At 34.2% G+C, this 15726-nt stretch overlaps 1 protein-coding gene across 4 annotated transcripts in view; it reads left to right on the top strand.

Annotated features, from left to right (window-relative positions):
- The window catches only part of Rbbp8 (RB binding protein 8, endonuclease), an 88956-nt gene that overhangs the window by 34575 nt on the left and 38655 nt on the right, over positions 1–15726 (top strand). For all 4 annotated transcript variants that reach the window (XM_010638713.2, XM_010638712.2, XM_010638711.3 and 1 more), the window contains exons 6-8: positions 4528–4594; positions 11069–11244; positions 13278–13382. In XM_010638713.2, coding sequence (XP_010637015.1) covers positions 4528–4594; positions 11069–11244; positions 13278–13382 — 348 coding nt within the window. The remainder of the gene's footprint in view (positions 1–4527; positions 4595–11068; positions 11245–13277; positions 13383–15726) is intronic.

Genomic DNA, 15726 nt, shown 5'->3' with positions numbered 1-15726 from the left:
TTGCCTATAATGGCTTTTGCTATTCTAGGTCTCTTGTGGTTCCAAATGAATTTTTGGATTCTTTTTTCTAGTTCTGTGAAATATAGTGTTGGAATTTCATTTGGCATTGCATTGAATGTATATAGCAGTTTTGGTAGTATGGCCATTTTCACTATGTTGATTCTTCCTACCCAGGAGCAGGGGATATCTTTCCATTTTTTTATATCCTCTTCAATTTCTTTTTTCAGAGTGCTGTAGTTTTCAGTGTAGAGATCTTTTGCTTCTTTTGTTAGATTGCTTCCTAGATACTTCATTTTTTTGGATGCTATTGTAAAAGGAGTTTTTTCCCTTATTTCTCTCTCCGTGTGTCTGTTATTTGTGTATAAGAAGGCTATTGATTTTTGGGTATTCACCAGTGATTATCTTTTTGACATATGTTCCTTAGAAATTCTTTTAGAGGACATTAGTTGGTTCTAAACTCAGTTTTTGTCTGAAATGTTTTTATTTCAACTATATTTGTGTGAGGTTATTTCACTGCGTAACAGTTCTCATACTCTGGCCACTATTAAGATTTCTCCTTAGTTTTTGATGTTTTATAGTTTGAATAAAACTAGTTTATTAAAAATTCCACTTAGTATACATTTTGTGATCAGTAAAATCACATCATTAAATCCTCTCTGGGAAATTGCCGGCTTCTGGCTCTTCAAATATTTTCTATCCATTCTCTAGGATTCTGGTAAAATTTCATCATTCCATGCTTTGTATCTCTTAACCCTGTTTTTAGCTCCTTGTCGCCTTTTTTGCTGCATTCCAGGTCATTCTTCAGATCTTTTGTTCAGTGTACTAATTTACTCTCCAGCAGTTAGTGTTCTAATTTATTTCAATAAAGAAATTTTTCATTTCTAAAAATTCTATTTGGTTCTTTTTCAGTTTTGCCTTTTCTTTTTTTTCCATAATGAAAACTGATGGGTCAGTTGTTCATTGAAAATTGTTAAAATGATAGTTTTTGAATTATGTATGTTATCCTTTCTGCATTTACCAGCTGGTATTCTTGTGTAAACAAGAATTCTCCATCATCATGTGGGATTATTGGATACCTGAAAATATAGTTCCTACTAGAATGGCATGATACATCTTAGTTTTTTCTCTTCCCTTAGTTTTTTACTTTCATTGCTATTTTTTAATGTAAAGTCTAGTGTAATAGTCACCTGCAGTAACAAGCAAGGTTGTGTTTGTGCATTTCTTTTCATTTTGTTTTTGGCATGTGTATGATTTTCCCTTTTTAGTGTTATGGACACAAGGAATATTATATATTTGGTGTGCATCAGTTTTATTCATTCCTACTTTTAATGCTCAAACTTTTCAATTTTTTCTGCCTACTTATTATTTGTAATACTTGGCGTGTTCATTTTGGAAATTCTACCTTTTAAATCTTTAAACATCTTATTGTGTAAGATAACTATTATCTGAACTATTTGGGAATTTGTGTGTGAGTAGTTTTCTGCTAGCTGTAGTGGTAAGTGAATTAGGATCACTGTGACTCCATTCCAGGGATTTGGGCCTGAACTGGAGATCTCAACTTCAATCCCTCCACCTAATTGCAGTGCCAGTATCACATTTGCTTACGCTGCAGAAGTTGTCACACACTTTTGTTTATTGTTGACGATTACAATGATGAATGGGAGTCTTTTTGGATTTTTCTTCCTGTGAACTCAGCAGTTTGATAGCAGTTTATGCAGGATCTATGGAGTAAGACTACTGTCAGAATGTCTAATCTACTCTACCATTCTCAAGTGTTTGCTTAAGATAGGGAGAGTATGTCTGCTTTTTCTTCAAGAATTTCTTCCTTTATATTCTCCCAAGAATTCATGTTAGACAGGTGTTGGGTCTATTATGGTGCCTCACTTTTACTTTTTGCAGATTTATTCTTTTGTGCTAGATTCTGGAAGGATCACTTAGGGAATAATTCTGTCTTCAGTAACATTGTTTTTATCCCATTTTTAAGTTTTAAGTTTTTTAACCTATTTTTTTAATGATCCATCAGCCTTCAGAATAAAAGATATCTTTCCTATATTAAAACTACTTATATAGAAGTGAATTCTTTTGGACTAGTTTTAAGTTTAAGTATTAGTTTTATTTAAAGTGTTGACTCTAACCTAGAATTATAGATGTCTCTTAAATTGACTCATTTTGATAAATGCAGTCTTATTTTTGTAGCCCAACAGAGAATCCCAACTTTGCTGATAGAGAGTGGGGGGAGAGAAGAGAAGGAAAGAAGGGAGGGAGGAAGAAAGGAAAAAAGAGGGGAAGGCAGGAAGGAAGGGCAAGCTAGCTAGCTCTGATTTCCAAGAGCCCTACAAGGAAGGACGGAAGAGAGAGGGAGGGAGGGGCAAAGCAAGCTGGCTCTGATTTACAAGAGCTGTACTGATAGTTGTAGGCTAAGACCCCTGGCCAGAGAGCTTTTTTGTATAGTTTGTCCTCTAGATGTGAGGGTACCTTCTGTCTTTTTACCTTAAGTTACTCAGGAGCACTGTTCTGATTTCCTTGTCTTGGTATTTATTATGACCTCTTATGTACCAAACTTCTAGAGTTCTGTCTTCATGATTTTAGCTCAAGGATAAGTGTTGGCTGCCCTTGATTTAACCATTCAGTAATTTCTGGGCATTATTGTTTCTGATAGCAGGATTGATATGAGAATCTTTGGGGAAAACTCACCTTTTTTTTAAGGCCCCCTTTTGTTGCCTTTTTTTTTTTTCTTTACCATTAATCTGAGCCTGTTTTAGTATATGTACTGCTGAAGCGAGCTCAGTCTGAGCCTGTTTTTAAATCAGGAAATTCTCGCGGCTCTGATCTCCTGGTGGAACTGTTTTTGTCTTTTTAGTAGTGCAGTGGAGTTATTTTTATAGTTGTTTTATCATTTCATTTGGATTTGGAGTCAAGTAAGCCATCTTGATCAGAAATCTGATGTCATCTTTGATTTCTGTCACCCCTACAAAGGCCAAACTGCCAAGTCCTCCTGCTTTTATTGTCTTTCACAGTTACACGTGTCCTTACTTCATATTTCTGTACTTACCACACTGGTCCAGATACTAATTTCTTTGAATGAACACCTGACTTCTCATGTTGTCAGTACTTTTTCTCACTTTGGTATACACTATACATACTAAAAATATGAATCTTCCCATCATTATTGTTATTGTTGTTATTATTGGTGGTACTGGGAATTGAACTCAACGTCTTTCACTGAGTTACATCCACAGCCCCTTTTTTAATTTCTTGTTTTGCTTTTTGCTTTTTGCTTTTTGTTTTTTGTTTTTTGTTTTTCTTTTTCCAGTAGTGCGTATGAACTGAGAACCTTGCATTTGCTAGGCAGGCATGGTGCCACTAAGATATATCCCTGGCATTTTTTTTCTTATTTTAAAACTGTCTTGCTGAAATGTCTGGGCTCATATTTGAGATCCTCTGCCTTAGCTTCCCAGAGTGCCGGGGTTGCTATTCTGTGTCACCACATCTGGCTAGCTTCCCATTTATCTAAAAAATATGTTACCTAGTAATCCTTAAAGTCCTGATTTCTTAGACTTGTACCATTTATTATAGCCAAAGTTTTTTTCTTTATTCCACTAATTCTGTGATGGAATAGTTTTATGTACAACTCAGTAACCCTTTTATGATCTTGAGGGCCTAAAGTAACCTTTCTCACCTTGACATTTTCTCCTCCCCCACCCCGGGCCTTGTCTCTTCCAGTTGTATAAAACAAAAGATAGTCAAGTAACCTTACATATTATAGATAGTCCAAAATTATTTACTCCGTGAAGAAAAATATGTTTTAGATATTTAAACCACCAGATTAACAAATTTTGAGTATGGTAAACTTTCACTGGTAGAAGTTAACTGTTGCTGTGAATTGATTTCTTACATATTCTCCTCCTCATGAAGCACATATTTAACCAGCGATAACATGCTAAGCATTGAAAAGAGTTTTATGAGGGCTACAGTAGTCCAGATTTGAGTTTCTGCTTTGTAAATTAAGTAAGGGTAGATAGAGTTTAGTGGCAGTCAATTTAAATAAATAGTTGCTACTTCAATGAGTATATATAATTATTTGTGAAACAGTGTAACTAAGGAAGAAAAATTGACTATAAATGTGCTTATGTTGTAAAAATTATACTAACATTCTGTTAATATTTTTGTTCAAATTTTTTTAAGATAAGTGACTCACTAAAATAGTATTTAAAATTAAAGGACTGAGTAACAGAATGTAATTCTTTCTGGTCCTCAGAGAGAATAAGTAGATGTACTCCCTAGTGTGTGTGTATTGCCCATAAGCATTACATAAAACTATCAGTTAATCAGTTACATGGATCTGCACAATATGAGATCACTCATCACTACCTAGTAACAAATTAGCTCTCCACAGTAGTGTTAACCCTGAATAGCATTAGGACTTAGAATTAGAAATCCTAATTTCTTCATTGACATTATTTAAAAAGCCTGACATGAGTATTAATATAATGATATCATATGATTTCTTTTTCACATTATTTTAAGTGAATGAAAAGAATGCTCTTCAGGAAGAAAATAAAAAGCTTTCTGAACAACTGCAGAAGATACTTGAGTAAGTATTTTTCCTAAATTAGAACAAAATATTTTCCTCCAACTTTTCTTTATTTTACTTAGCTATACAAGATACTGTTAAAATATCTTAAGAATTACAGATTTCCTTTTTTAAAAATTTGAAATTACTCTACAGTAAAAAAATACAAAGAATACCAGGCACAGTAGCACATGCCTATAATGTTAGCTACTTGGAAAGCCAAGGCAGGAGGATCACAAGGTCCAGACCAACCTGAGCAACTTAGCAAGATACTGTATCAAAATTAAAAAAATAAAAAAAGCTGAGAATGTAGCCTAGTAGCAAAGAATCCCTGAGTTTGATCCCTGGTGCCACAAAATCTAAGTAGTTAGGTAGGTAGATAGATTTTTTTTAAAAAAAGAGAAAGAAAGGAAGAAAGTCACCGTATTTTTGTGTTTTAGCGTATATGTGAGGAGTATGTGCATCTCGTAGGTTAGTATTTGAGTACACAGAGAAAATAATGTCTTTATTAAACCACTTTAATTTTTATAATGATTTATGGTAAATACTATGGAAATTATAATAAGTTAGATTTCAAATAAATAGTTGAGTTTTGTTACTTCTTACAGTCTTGTCTCAGAAGCTTGAAGGAGTTTTATAGGTCTACAGAATTTCCTCCTTCCTCTGTTCTCATTTCTACCACATTTTTCTTCAGGAATAAAAATAACTTTTATCCTGAATGCCAGTTGCTCATATTATTTCTCACCTTCACTGTAATTCTGCAAAATATTTTTATTATTATTTTTATTTTTCGGTACCAGGGATGAAACTTGGGACTTTGCGCTTACAAAACAGGCGGCAGAACAACTGAGCTAAATCCCCAGCCCTTTATTATTCCTAATTTACAAAGGGGGTGATGAGAGGTCATAGTTAAGTGACTTGCCTGTGATTCCACAACTAGATCATCATTCAGATCCTATCTTCTGACTTAAAAGCCCCTGTTCTATTTTTCAATATTGTCTCAAAAGGAAAAGACTACTTCTCTGAAATAGTTTGACTAAAGGTAGAAATAGGGCTAGCTTACTTGTCATTTATATAAAGTTTATGCTGTTTTTAATTTTTATTTCATATATTTTTGAAGTAGGATCTCACTATTTTGCCTAGGCTGACCTCAAACTCCCTGTCTCAAATGATCCTCCTACCCAACCTCCTAAGTAGCTGACTATAGGCACACTGTGCTGTGAGAGAGACAGAGGGAAGCCCTGAACTATATCCCTTGCCTTTTAAATTTCTCAGGCTGGCCTTGAACTTGCTATCCTCCTGCCTCAGCTTCCAGAATACCTGATATTACAGAAGTGTGACACCATCCCTGACTTATAGTATTTTTTTTTAAATTTAGGATTCTGGATAGTCCTGATAGTGTTATAGGTTCTTGAAGAAACTGTTGCATTTGTGTAGACATCAACAAAACCTTTGTTAACCTATGCAGATATAAAGTATTATTTTGGCTTAAAATAGTCATCATCTGTATAAATGTGTCTCATTGGTGGAATTAACATTCTTCCCTTGTAGCAGTAAAATTTTTAGGTAATAGATGTTACAGTGGAATTCTGATATTTCTCCATTTAGTCAGTCCACTGAATACTGATAGCCAAAGGGAATTCTGAAGAGGGATAATAGAGGAGCCTAGGAGGTTGTGGAATCAGACTGAGGCTGTGTGAAAATGTCAGCACTCTAATTAAACTCAAGCACTATAATGGAAAGAGGCTAGAACACAGGCTCATAGTCTTTTATATGTGATTCTAAAACCCAGAAGGTTTTATTTTTTAGTGTTATTCAGAATTTAAGCTCGTCTCAGCTGCCAGGATGTTATTTGCAGTCTTTATCTCACTTCATGTGAGTATTTGTTTTAATATGAAAATGTTTAACTATAGCATGATGCCTTTATACGTCATTGGAAATGTTATGTAATAATCTGTATGTGCTTTATACTGCTTTTCACTTAAAAAATATAAATTCTGATCTGAATTATGCCAGGGACCAAGATTTCTATCAGTGTTGACCTGTATTAGTTTATGTCATATGAAGTGATTTAGCATATAGCTTATGGAATTTAAACATACCAGCCTTGATATTTATGAATACCAAAGACAGATAATAAGCTAAGTATAGAGATTAATACAGAATTAAGTAGATAATTGCCTTAGGACCCAAGATAAAGTATTTGGAAAGTAGGTAGTCTCTTGGAAAAAATATGAATTCTAATTAGTTTAAAATTTCTTTTTAGGGTTCTCAGATTTTTCCTGTTGAAGCTCATTGATGTTTTCAGGAAAAAAGTAAAAATGCAAGTAAAGGTTAATCACATAGACAAACTCAAGAGTATGTATGTTTTGTTTAGGGCATGCTTAGTCAGAACGGTGTAGGAAATAATCCATTGTATCTTTCAGGTCTTTCCTGAAATTTAAGATAGTTGTGATTCTACTGAAGCCAACTTCTTTAGTAACTTGCTCTCTTCAAACAAATTTCTTTTTTGTGGGCAGTTTTTTTAAAAATAGCAAGCTTCAGCTTGTAAAAGCAACTCATTTCCTCTGACTACCTAAACCACCATAATGTTATATGATTAGTGCCTGAAATTCCCCTTAACTTTAGAAAAAATGCCCACATCCTTCTGCTTGTTAAGTGCAGTAATTGATACTTAGGTGAGCTGGCGTCTATGTTTCAGTTGCCTTGTAGGGTAGGATAGCAATTTAGTGACACTGCAGTAAATTACACAGTTTTTAAAAAATCACCATTATCAGGTTAAAAATTAAAGCAAAAAGAGAGTCAGTTTTAGCAGTCAAAGAAAGCAAATAATTAAACAAACTAAGATGTGAGGTCATGACTGTACTGGGAAACATGTGATGGCTCACTGAAGGTCACAAGAGCTACAGAAGGTTGCAGAGGACTACACGTATAGGGTGCTGAGGGAATCATTGTCAGTGCCTTCCCAACAGCCAGTATATGATACAGCATCCCACAGAACAGTGGGCCTCTTCAGCATGCTTTTTAAAATCAGTCTTATTTGAATTATTTATATAATAAATTTGTATTGGTTCTAAGGGATCAAGGTATCAGACACTGGTTTGTACTTTAGGGAAATCTTCATTTTTTTGTTTTGTTTTGTTCTTTGAAAATTACAACATTTCAACAACATTTCAAACTTTATGCTTATAAAATTGCTTAATTAAGTTTAAATTATATTTTAACTAGAAATATAAATTCTTCAGGTAGATAACTGAATGTTAAAATACTTTTTTGCTGACTCCTTAGAATAGAAACACTGTATCCTTATAGCTTTGGGGGAATAGACAACTAAAATAGTTTTGACAGGAATTTAAGGTAATAAGGGAAAATAAAAAAATATGAGAAAATGGAAATAAAGTGTTTGTAAATGAGGAGGGGAGGAGGGGGTGAAGGGAGGGCAGGGACAAGGGGAAAAAATGAGAACCAAGACCTGTCATGTAAAGGTACAAGATCCCAATAATGAATGTAACTGTCATGTATACCTAAAATGTACCAATAAACTCAAAGAGAAAAAAAAAGAGAAGGCTTACAAATAAAACTACCAAAAAAAAAAAAATATTCTCAGGCTATATCAGCATGAAAAGTGAACAAAGGATAAAAATATATATAATTAATATAACCAAAAGTTAGGACATGAGCTCTTTTCTCAGAAGATCAGGCTGAGTCTAATGTTTTAAGGGATAAACTTGGATAAGAGAAGTTGTTTTGCTTCTATTTTCTTTTATGACAGAGGATGACAAAGTCTTCACCTGTTTACTTACTATACAGTTTGGACACTTCTAGTTAGAGCTAGTTTTAGTTTTATATTTTGGGGATTTGTTTCCCCTTTTGTGATCCAGCTACATCTAGATTGACTCTGCCAGGAAATCTTTTTTCTCATGACTTATTTAAGTTTCAGATTGAATTTTTTATGACTACTAGGAAAGCACGCTGTGATATGATTAGTTAAAGCAAGGTCAGATAGATTTCACACTTCATTAATTTGTAAGGCTTTCTCATATGACTTTAGCTTACTGTTTTTCCAGAATAAGGGTAGAATTGCAGGAAGATATTAAAAATTAGATATTAACTCTATTACACAGAATGGTAATTTTAATAGATAATCCTTGTATATTTCAAAATTACTAGAAAAGTAGATTTTAAATGTTTTCCCCTATAAGTTTATGAAGAGATAAATTTATTAATTTATTTGATATTGTCTCACACTATAAACATACATCAGATTATCATTTCAAATTTCATAAATATATACAAATATTATTTGTTCGTTTAAAATAATTTGGGGCAGGCAGTGCAAGGAATCAAACCTAGGGACTCACACATGTTGTGTAAGTGCTTTATACCCCCCCAACAAAATTTTAAAAATAAGAAATTAACTGTAAAGATTGTTCTAAGGAATAATACAGGATTGTAGACTGTAAGTAATATTGCTATTATTAGGAAACTAGAGTATATATATCTGTATTAAGAAATGTTAATCTTTGCTGGGTGTGGTGGCACACACCTGTAATCCCAGCACTCGGAAGGCTGAGGCAGGAGGATCATTGTGAGTTTGAGATCATCCTGGGCTACATAGTGAGTTCCAGGTCAGTCTCAATAAAGTGAGAACTCTGTCTTAAAAAAAACAAACAAAAAGAAAAGGAAATGTTTTTGTTCTCTAGAGATTTTTAAAATTTTTTGTTGTCATAGTTTACAAAATTCTCATTATGTCTTTCTTTGAAATAATATTACAAATTGACGTTAGTATAGTAGGGGGCCAGGGATTTGGCTCAGTGGTTCTGCCACCTGCCTCACAAGCCCAAGGACTTGAATTCGATCCCTGGTACCAAAAAAAAAAAAAAAAAAAAAAAAAAAAAAAGCATAAGGATATTAGTGTAATAGGACAGATTAATTTGGTCATGTAAAGAGTAAATGGTTGACAGACATATGATAGAATCGGTTGACCAATAAGGTCACTAATGGCTTGACATGGGAAAGTCAGTTAATTTAATTTTACTCAATAATCAAAGTTAGTCCAAATCCAATCTTTAGGTGCCATGGATTCTGAATTGATTTGGTAAGAATGTATGTTTATATATTTCTTCAGTGGGATCTGACAGTATCTCACTGATTCTTTCAGCAAATTGTTATGCAGTGCCTTCTGTACACCTGTTGTGATTCATCAGTAAAATGAAGGTCCTCACCTTAGAGCTTACTTTCTAATAGGAGAACAGTGAACATAATAAGTTGCATACTTGTCTGGAAAGCATTTGCTAGGATAAAATAAGTATAGCAGAATGACGAGAAATAGGAAAATGGTGTGGAACAGGGATTGCAGTTTTAAACATTAAAATTCCAGCAGAGATGTGAAGGAGATGAGGTAATTAGCTATGTGGACACCCGGGGAAGAACAGATGGAACAGCTGGGACAAAGAACCTGCAGTAGGAGGATGCTTGGTGTGTTCGAGGAAACTCAAAGAAGAGAGTATGACAGGAGTAGAGTTATAGGGGAGAGGGACAGTCAGGTCATGTAGATTTTTCTGCATCGTGACTGTTCTCTTAAGAGAAGATTGGAAAAGGTCCTGATAGAACCAGTGCTCGAAGCCTACTATAGTCATTCATTAGACACATGACCTATAGGAGAATACATCAAGTGGTTAAAGACAGGGCCCCTAGAGTCTGTGGGAAGTTAAATCCTGTCTCTGTTGCTAATGTAGTAAGGGATATGAATGTCTTAATTTTCTCAATTGTAAAATGATAATTATATCATCTCACACAATGTGATAAAGTTATGGAGGCAGCACTTTGAATAGCTCCCAGCAATGTAAAATACACAGCAAAGTTTGGTGTAGTTATCGGTGTCAGCATTGTTAAATCCAGCGCTTGTTGTTTGCTAAGTCATGTTGATTATGCCACTGTGTTGTTTAACATTGGTCTCTTCCTTTCCATGTGTATTTAACAGTATTCTACTTCAAAGCACAAAAGCTCTTGCCTAGACTATTAGTCTGTGTCTAATTAATTGCCTTGCCTCCTTTATGTCCCATCCAGCTTTGTGTACTGCTGTTAAATTGTCACATTACTTTTATGCCTCAGTTCCTTTCTTCCTGCTTTCTCAGTGTGTTCACATTTACTCAAGGTTCTCCTTCCTGTAATTCTAGTCTGCCCTTTCCCACAAAAGTATACAGTGCCACATGTTTTTACTTAGACTGTGTAGCTTCTCTGATCTTCTTTGCCATTCGAAGTACTTTTAATTTTATCTCACGTGCCACCAAATGCACCTTGTACTTCACTTTTCACAGTAACATTCCCCTCAGTTCTGTAATCATTTGCATGCTTTTCTAATCCTTGGATTTGGACTACTAGATTGTAGGGATAAAATCTCTCACATCTTCCTACTTGGTTTCACACTATATAGTAGATGGTTTAATACATTTTTGTTGAACTCATTTTCTTTCAATTGTCATTTTCCTCTAGGAGGGATAAGCAGCATCAAGCAGCTGAGCTTGAATGTGAGGAAAATGTTATTCCAGATTCACCAATAACAGCCTTTTCATTTTCTGGCATTAACCGGCTACGAAGGAAGGAGAATCTCCATGTCCGATATGTAGAAAAAACAAATAATAAATTGGAGCATTCTGTGTGTACAAGTGGTAAGGTTTAGAGTTGTATTTCAGTTTTTTGGTTTTTTAAAAAAAGTGTGCATTTTATTTACACTAATCAGTCTAGTGGAAAGAAGTTAGTCATTGTCCAGGTAACCTGTGATTTTAACTTTTGTTAGCAAAGTGAGAAGGCATTTTCTGCCTGTATTATGTATACATATGTGTTCCTTATATGAACATGCAGATACTTAGCATTTCATAAATATAGTATTTTCTTTTCTTTTTTATTTTAAAAGTATTCTTAATGGCAGTACATGTCTGCAGTACCAAAGCTAAGGTGGAAGAATTTCAAGTTTGTGGTTGTATGAGCAACTTAACAACACCCTATGTCAAAATTTAAAAAGGGCTGGGGATATAGCTCACTAGTAGAGTGCCCTGAATTTGATTCCCAATTTCAGAACAAAACAAGTCTTATTGTATGTATCTGAGTGAGATCAAAGGAAATAAAATTTCACATTAATTTCAACCTCTATGTTTCGGGTATTAATATGCTGAGTGATTTACATACATTATTATTTCAGTTCTCATAACAGACTTATGGCTATTAGTTCCTTTGCTTTAGAGATTAGAAGAAATATGCTTAGGAGACTAAAAACTCAGGGTAGGTAGATTTAGATTTAGATAAATCAAAATTTAGATATAAGTCTTCCTGGCTCTAAACTTTTACACTGCAGGCTTTACCTGCAGGAACTCCTGTCATTTGGAGATGTTTTTAACTGGCTATTTTTATTTTTTATAATTTGTAGCAGTTGGTGATAATCTAGAAATGATTTTATAATGTGTGTTCTTTGGGTTATCAGTAATTTATTTCTAATTTCAGCCCAGTTTACTATTTCTGCTGAATAATTTGAAACTTTTATATAATCCAGAAATATATAATGTGACATGATACATCATTATTCTTTTAATGTTAATCTAAAGTAAATGGTAAACACTAATTTTTAAACTAAAGTTTCTGAGGTAAAAGGATGTGTGATGTTCTAAAGATACTTGTGTAATGCAAATGCATTGTAAGAATATTCTTTATTCGTATTTGGAAATTTGGCACAGTTCCCCTATTTTATATGAGTTTGCATCACCATCTAGTGGGAAACAAAAGAACTGTTAAAAATCCTGCATGGAATTAGGAGCTAAATTAAAATATAAGATCGTATATCTCGAAGAAACAGGACATATCAGACAGGATATGTCATCTATATAATTTAGGTCATGTTTAAATCCATGAATGTGAATATTTAAGAAACAATGCACAACAATTTTCTTTATTAGGAAAGTCATCTTTTGTATCCAGCATAAATGATTCAGGTTTATTTCCTCATTGTATAAGAACAGTATATTCCAACCTAAAGACTTACTTGGTTTGTTATTTTAGTATTGTTCTCATCACTTTTTATTTGGAATCTAAAACTTTCATTTTAAGATATGTGTTGGGCTATGTAAATTATTTGAAAAAAAAGTTTTAAATGATTTAATGACCGAGTAGTCTTGTTTTTATTCTAACCACATTTGCTTGTCTTAAAGTTTACGATATTTTTAAATATTACTTTCAAGTCATAAAGTAAAACTATTTTCCTTTACTTTGGCCTTTTAGTTTTCTTTGAATTAAAAATTTAAAAAAACAGTCTAAATATTTCTAATAGAACTTGTTTCAAGGTTTCTGTACAGAAAATAAAAACCCTAAAATAAAGATTATGGAGATATAAGAGGTAGTAAACACATTAAATTAACATAATTTGTGACTGATACACAAGGAGGAAAAGAACATTAAAATGTTGTTTAGTCATGTTAGATCAGAAAAAAATTGCCTTTTCTAGTCACAGGACTAGTAAGTTAGGACTTACTGTCCTAACTTGCAGCTTTGTTGCTTAGTGAAACTACAGAAACTTCTTAAAATACAAGAATTATGTCAATAAGATAGTTTTGAAATACTTTAATGACAGGTTTCTGTTTGAGAATAATATTATGATAATATTTTTATCACTATTATTTGTTTATCATGTAGTCTTTCCTCTTTTTCTCTTTAGAATTAAGAAAAGTTTCCAAGGCTTCAACTCATTCACAACGTAGCCCTAACGAAAAGGAAATTCTAGTTGCTGACACTTGTGATCAAAATGAAGCTCCAGTGACTAGTAAGATATTTAAGTTACTTTTTATAGCTTTTAAATATATGGTTATGGTAACCTAGAGCAACCAACAGAATTGCAGGACCTTTTAGAGATTTTTTTCGTATAATTGTGTTTATATTACTAGGTATTTAGAAGTCTTTTCTTATTGGAAAGTAATGTTAGTATTCATTGACATTAATATCCATATTAATATAAATTGCTACTGATTTTGTTAAGGAAGACTTTGTGTAGTTTACTTATTCATTCAACAAATAATTATATACCAGGCAATGAACAAAGCAAAGCTCTTGTTCTTGTGGAATTTACAGTTTACTTAGAGAATAAAGAAAAAGTAAGTATGTCAGGTAGAATCGGGTGCTCTAAAGAGAAATGAAGCAGGATAAGAGGAGTATTAGAAAGCCTCAGTCATGAAGTGACCTTAGAGCAGAGACTGGGGGAAGCACATGGGTGTCTGGGTGTCCAGCAGAGCAGCATCACAAAAGAGGGAGTGCGCACTGCTTTGATGAGGGACTGGGACATAAGGAAGCCTATGTGGCTGGAGCAGACTAAGTGAAGAGGAGAGTGCTTTGGGGAATCAGAGGAATAGAGCTGCTGGTTACTGAGACAGAAGAGACTGGAAGCAGGATATTCAGATAAAGATTTTAGGTGAGCATATGGATGTGAATTCAAGTTTGGATAAGTTTAGGATGAAGATACATATGGAACTTGTCAGCGTAATAGCCAAAATCATGAAATTGGATGAAATTACCAAGCAAGTCAGTGTAAATGGAGGAGTGAAGTTCAGTACTGAGGAACTCAATTGTGTAAAGCAAGGCTTCTCTCCTCTTACTATTACTCCCTTTTCCAGCTCCCCCGCAGCTTTTTTATATTTTTCTCTATGGAATTTTTTTTATACTAGTTATAGTTGCAATGAGAACATAATGAGTTTGTTTTTTCTTTTGTGGTGCCAGGGCTCGATCCCAGAGCCTCTTGTATGCTAGGCAAGTGCTCCAACCCATCCCTCTGGCATTTTCATACTGCAGATATACTGGCTATCTGATTATATACTATGTATATAACCTATGCTCTATTCATAAAAAGAGTAAGACATTTTTGCCCCATAAAAACCATCTTTCACTTCCTTGGGACAGTATTGCAGGTGTTAATGTTGTGATTTAGAGGTTGTAAAAATGAGAGAAATGACAAAGTAGACAGAGAAGGAGCTGCCACTGAGATTGGAGGACTTGACAACTGGTAGTGTCCCTGAGTATGAGGAAAGAGGAAATGATTCAACTATGTTAAAAAGTGCTAATAAGTTAAATATGGTGAAAACATCTCAGTATTAACTGTTGAATTTGATTGCATGGGATCATTGGTTGTTAAACTAATAGCATGAAAACTGTTAAAGTGTAAGAGTGATCATCTGAGACTGTCAAAAGAGAACTAGAGACAGAAAATGAAAAGCATATATGTACACACATATATATAAATATGAAAAAGTCTTGCAGAGTATTCTTCAACAAAGGAGAGAATAGGACAATGGATAGCAAGGAAAATGGGTCAAAGGAAGATTATGGCAGGTATAGCATATTTATACTGGTGAGACAATCAAGTAAAGGGGAAATTTTAGTCATTCTAGAGGAAGAGAGAAAAATTGCTAAATCCTTGGAAAGGTGAAAGAAGATGGAATCCAGAGACCGTTTGGAAGATTGGCCAATGTTAATTACTTACTTAGTTTACATTAGTGCAAGACTGGTACTCTGCAAACTGCAGATTGTTCTGTATTAATATGCATGTATGGTGCATGTGTGGGTGAGTATAGTATGTGTGCATGTGTAGTTCAGGCAGGCTCTTAAGTCCAGCACTGAGTGCTAGGGCTGAACACAGAATGTGGCAGATTCTTGCTGCTCAGGGCTCTGGAGCGCATTCTGTCCTGCGGCTAGGACTTCACTCCACCATTAATCCTCTTCTCTTCTATTTTTCTGTTTCTCCAGATTCTCCTGTTTATCGGGATGTACACACACACACACACACAATTATATTTTTCCTTTGTTTTCCAGAAATAATTCCCCTTTTATTTGCCTTCACCCTTAATTATAGCTTTTCTTCAAAGTTAAGTTGAAAATGTGGTCTGTAATCAATCAGTATCTCTGCTTTCTTGACTTTCATTTACTTGAACACACCAACAGTGTGGATTCTACCTCCCCTCGCCACCCCTCATGAGAGAGATAAAAGGAACAAGGGAAGGGGTGGTAAAGAGAGGGATAGGGAAGACAGAAAGCAAGCACATCTGCATACCCTCTCTTCCACTTGTTGCACTAGAACTTCTAGCAAAAATCATCAGTGTTCATGTTCCCCAATATGTATG

Source organism: Fukomys damarensis, unplaced genomic scaffold, assembly GCF_012274545.1.
Source record: "Fukomys damarensis isolate Sample0158 unplaced genomic scaffold, DMR_v1.0_HiC HiC_scaffold_30, whole genome shotgun sequence".
Taxonomy (NCBI): domain Eukaryota; kingdom Metazoa; phylum Chordata; class Mammalia; order Rodentia; family Bathyergidae; genus Fukomys; species Fukomys damarensis.
The sequence above is the reverse complement of the archived record's forward strand: the minus strand, read 5'-3'. Positions and strand labels throughout refer to the sequence as shown.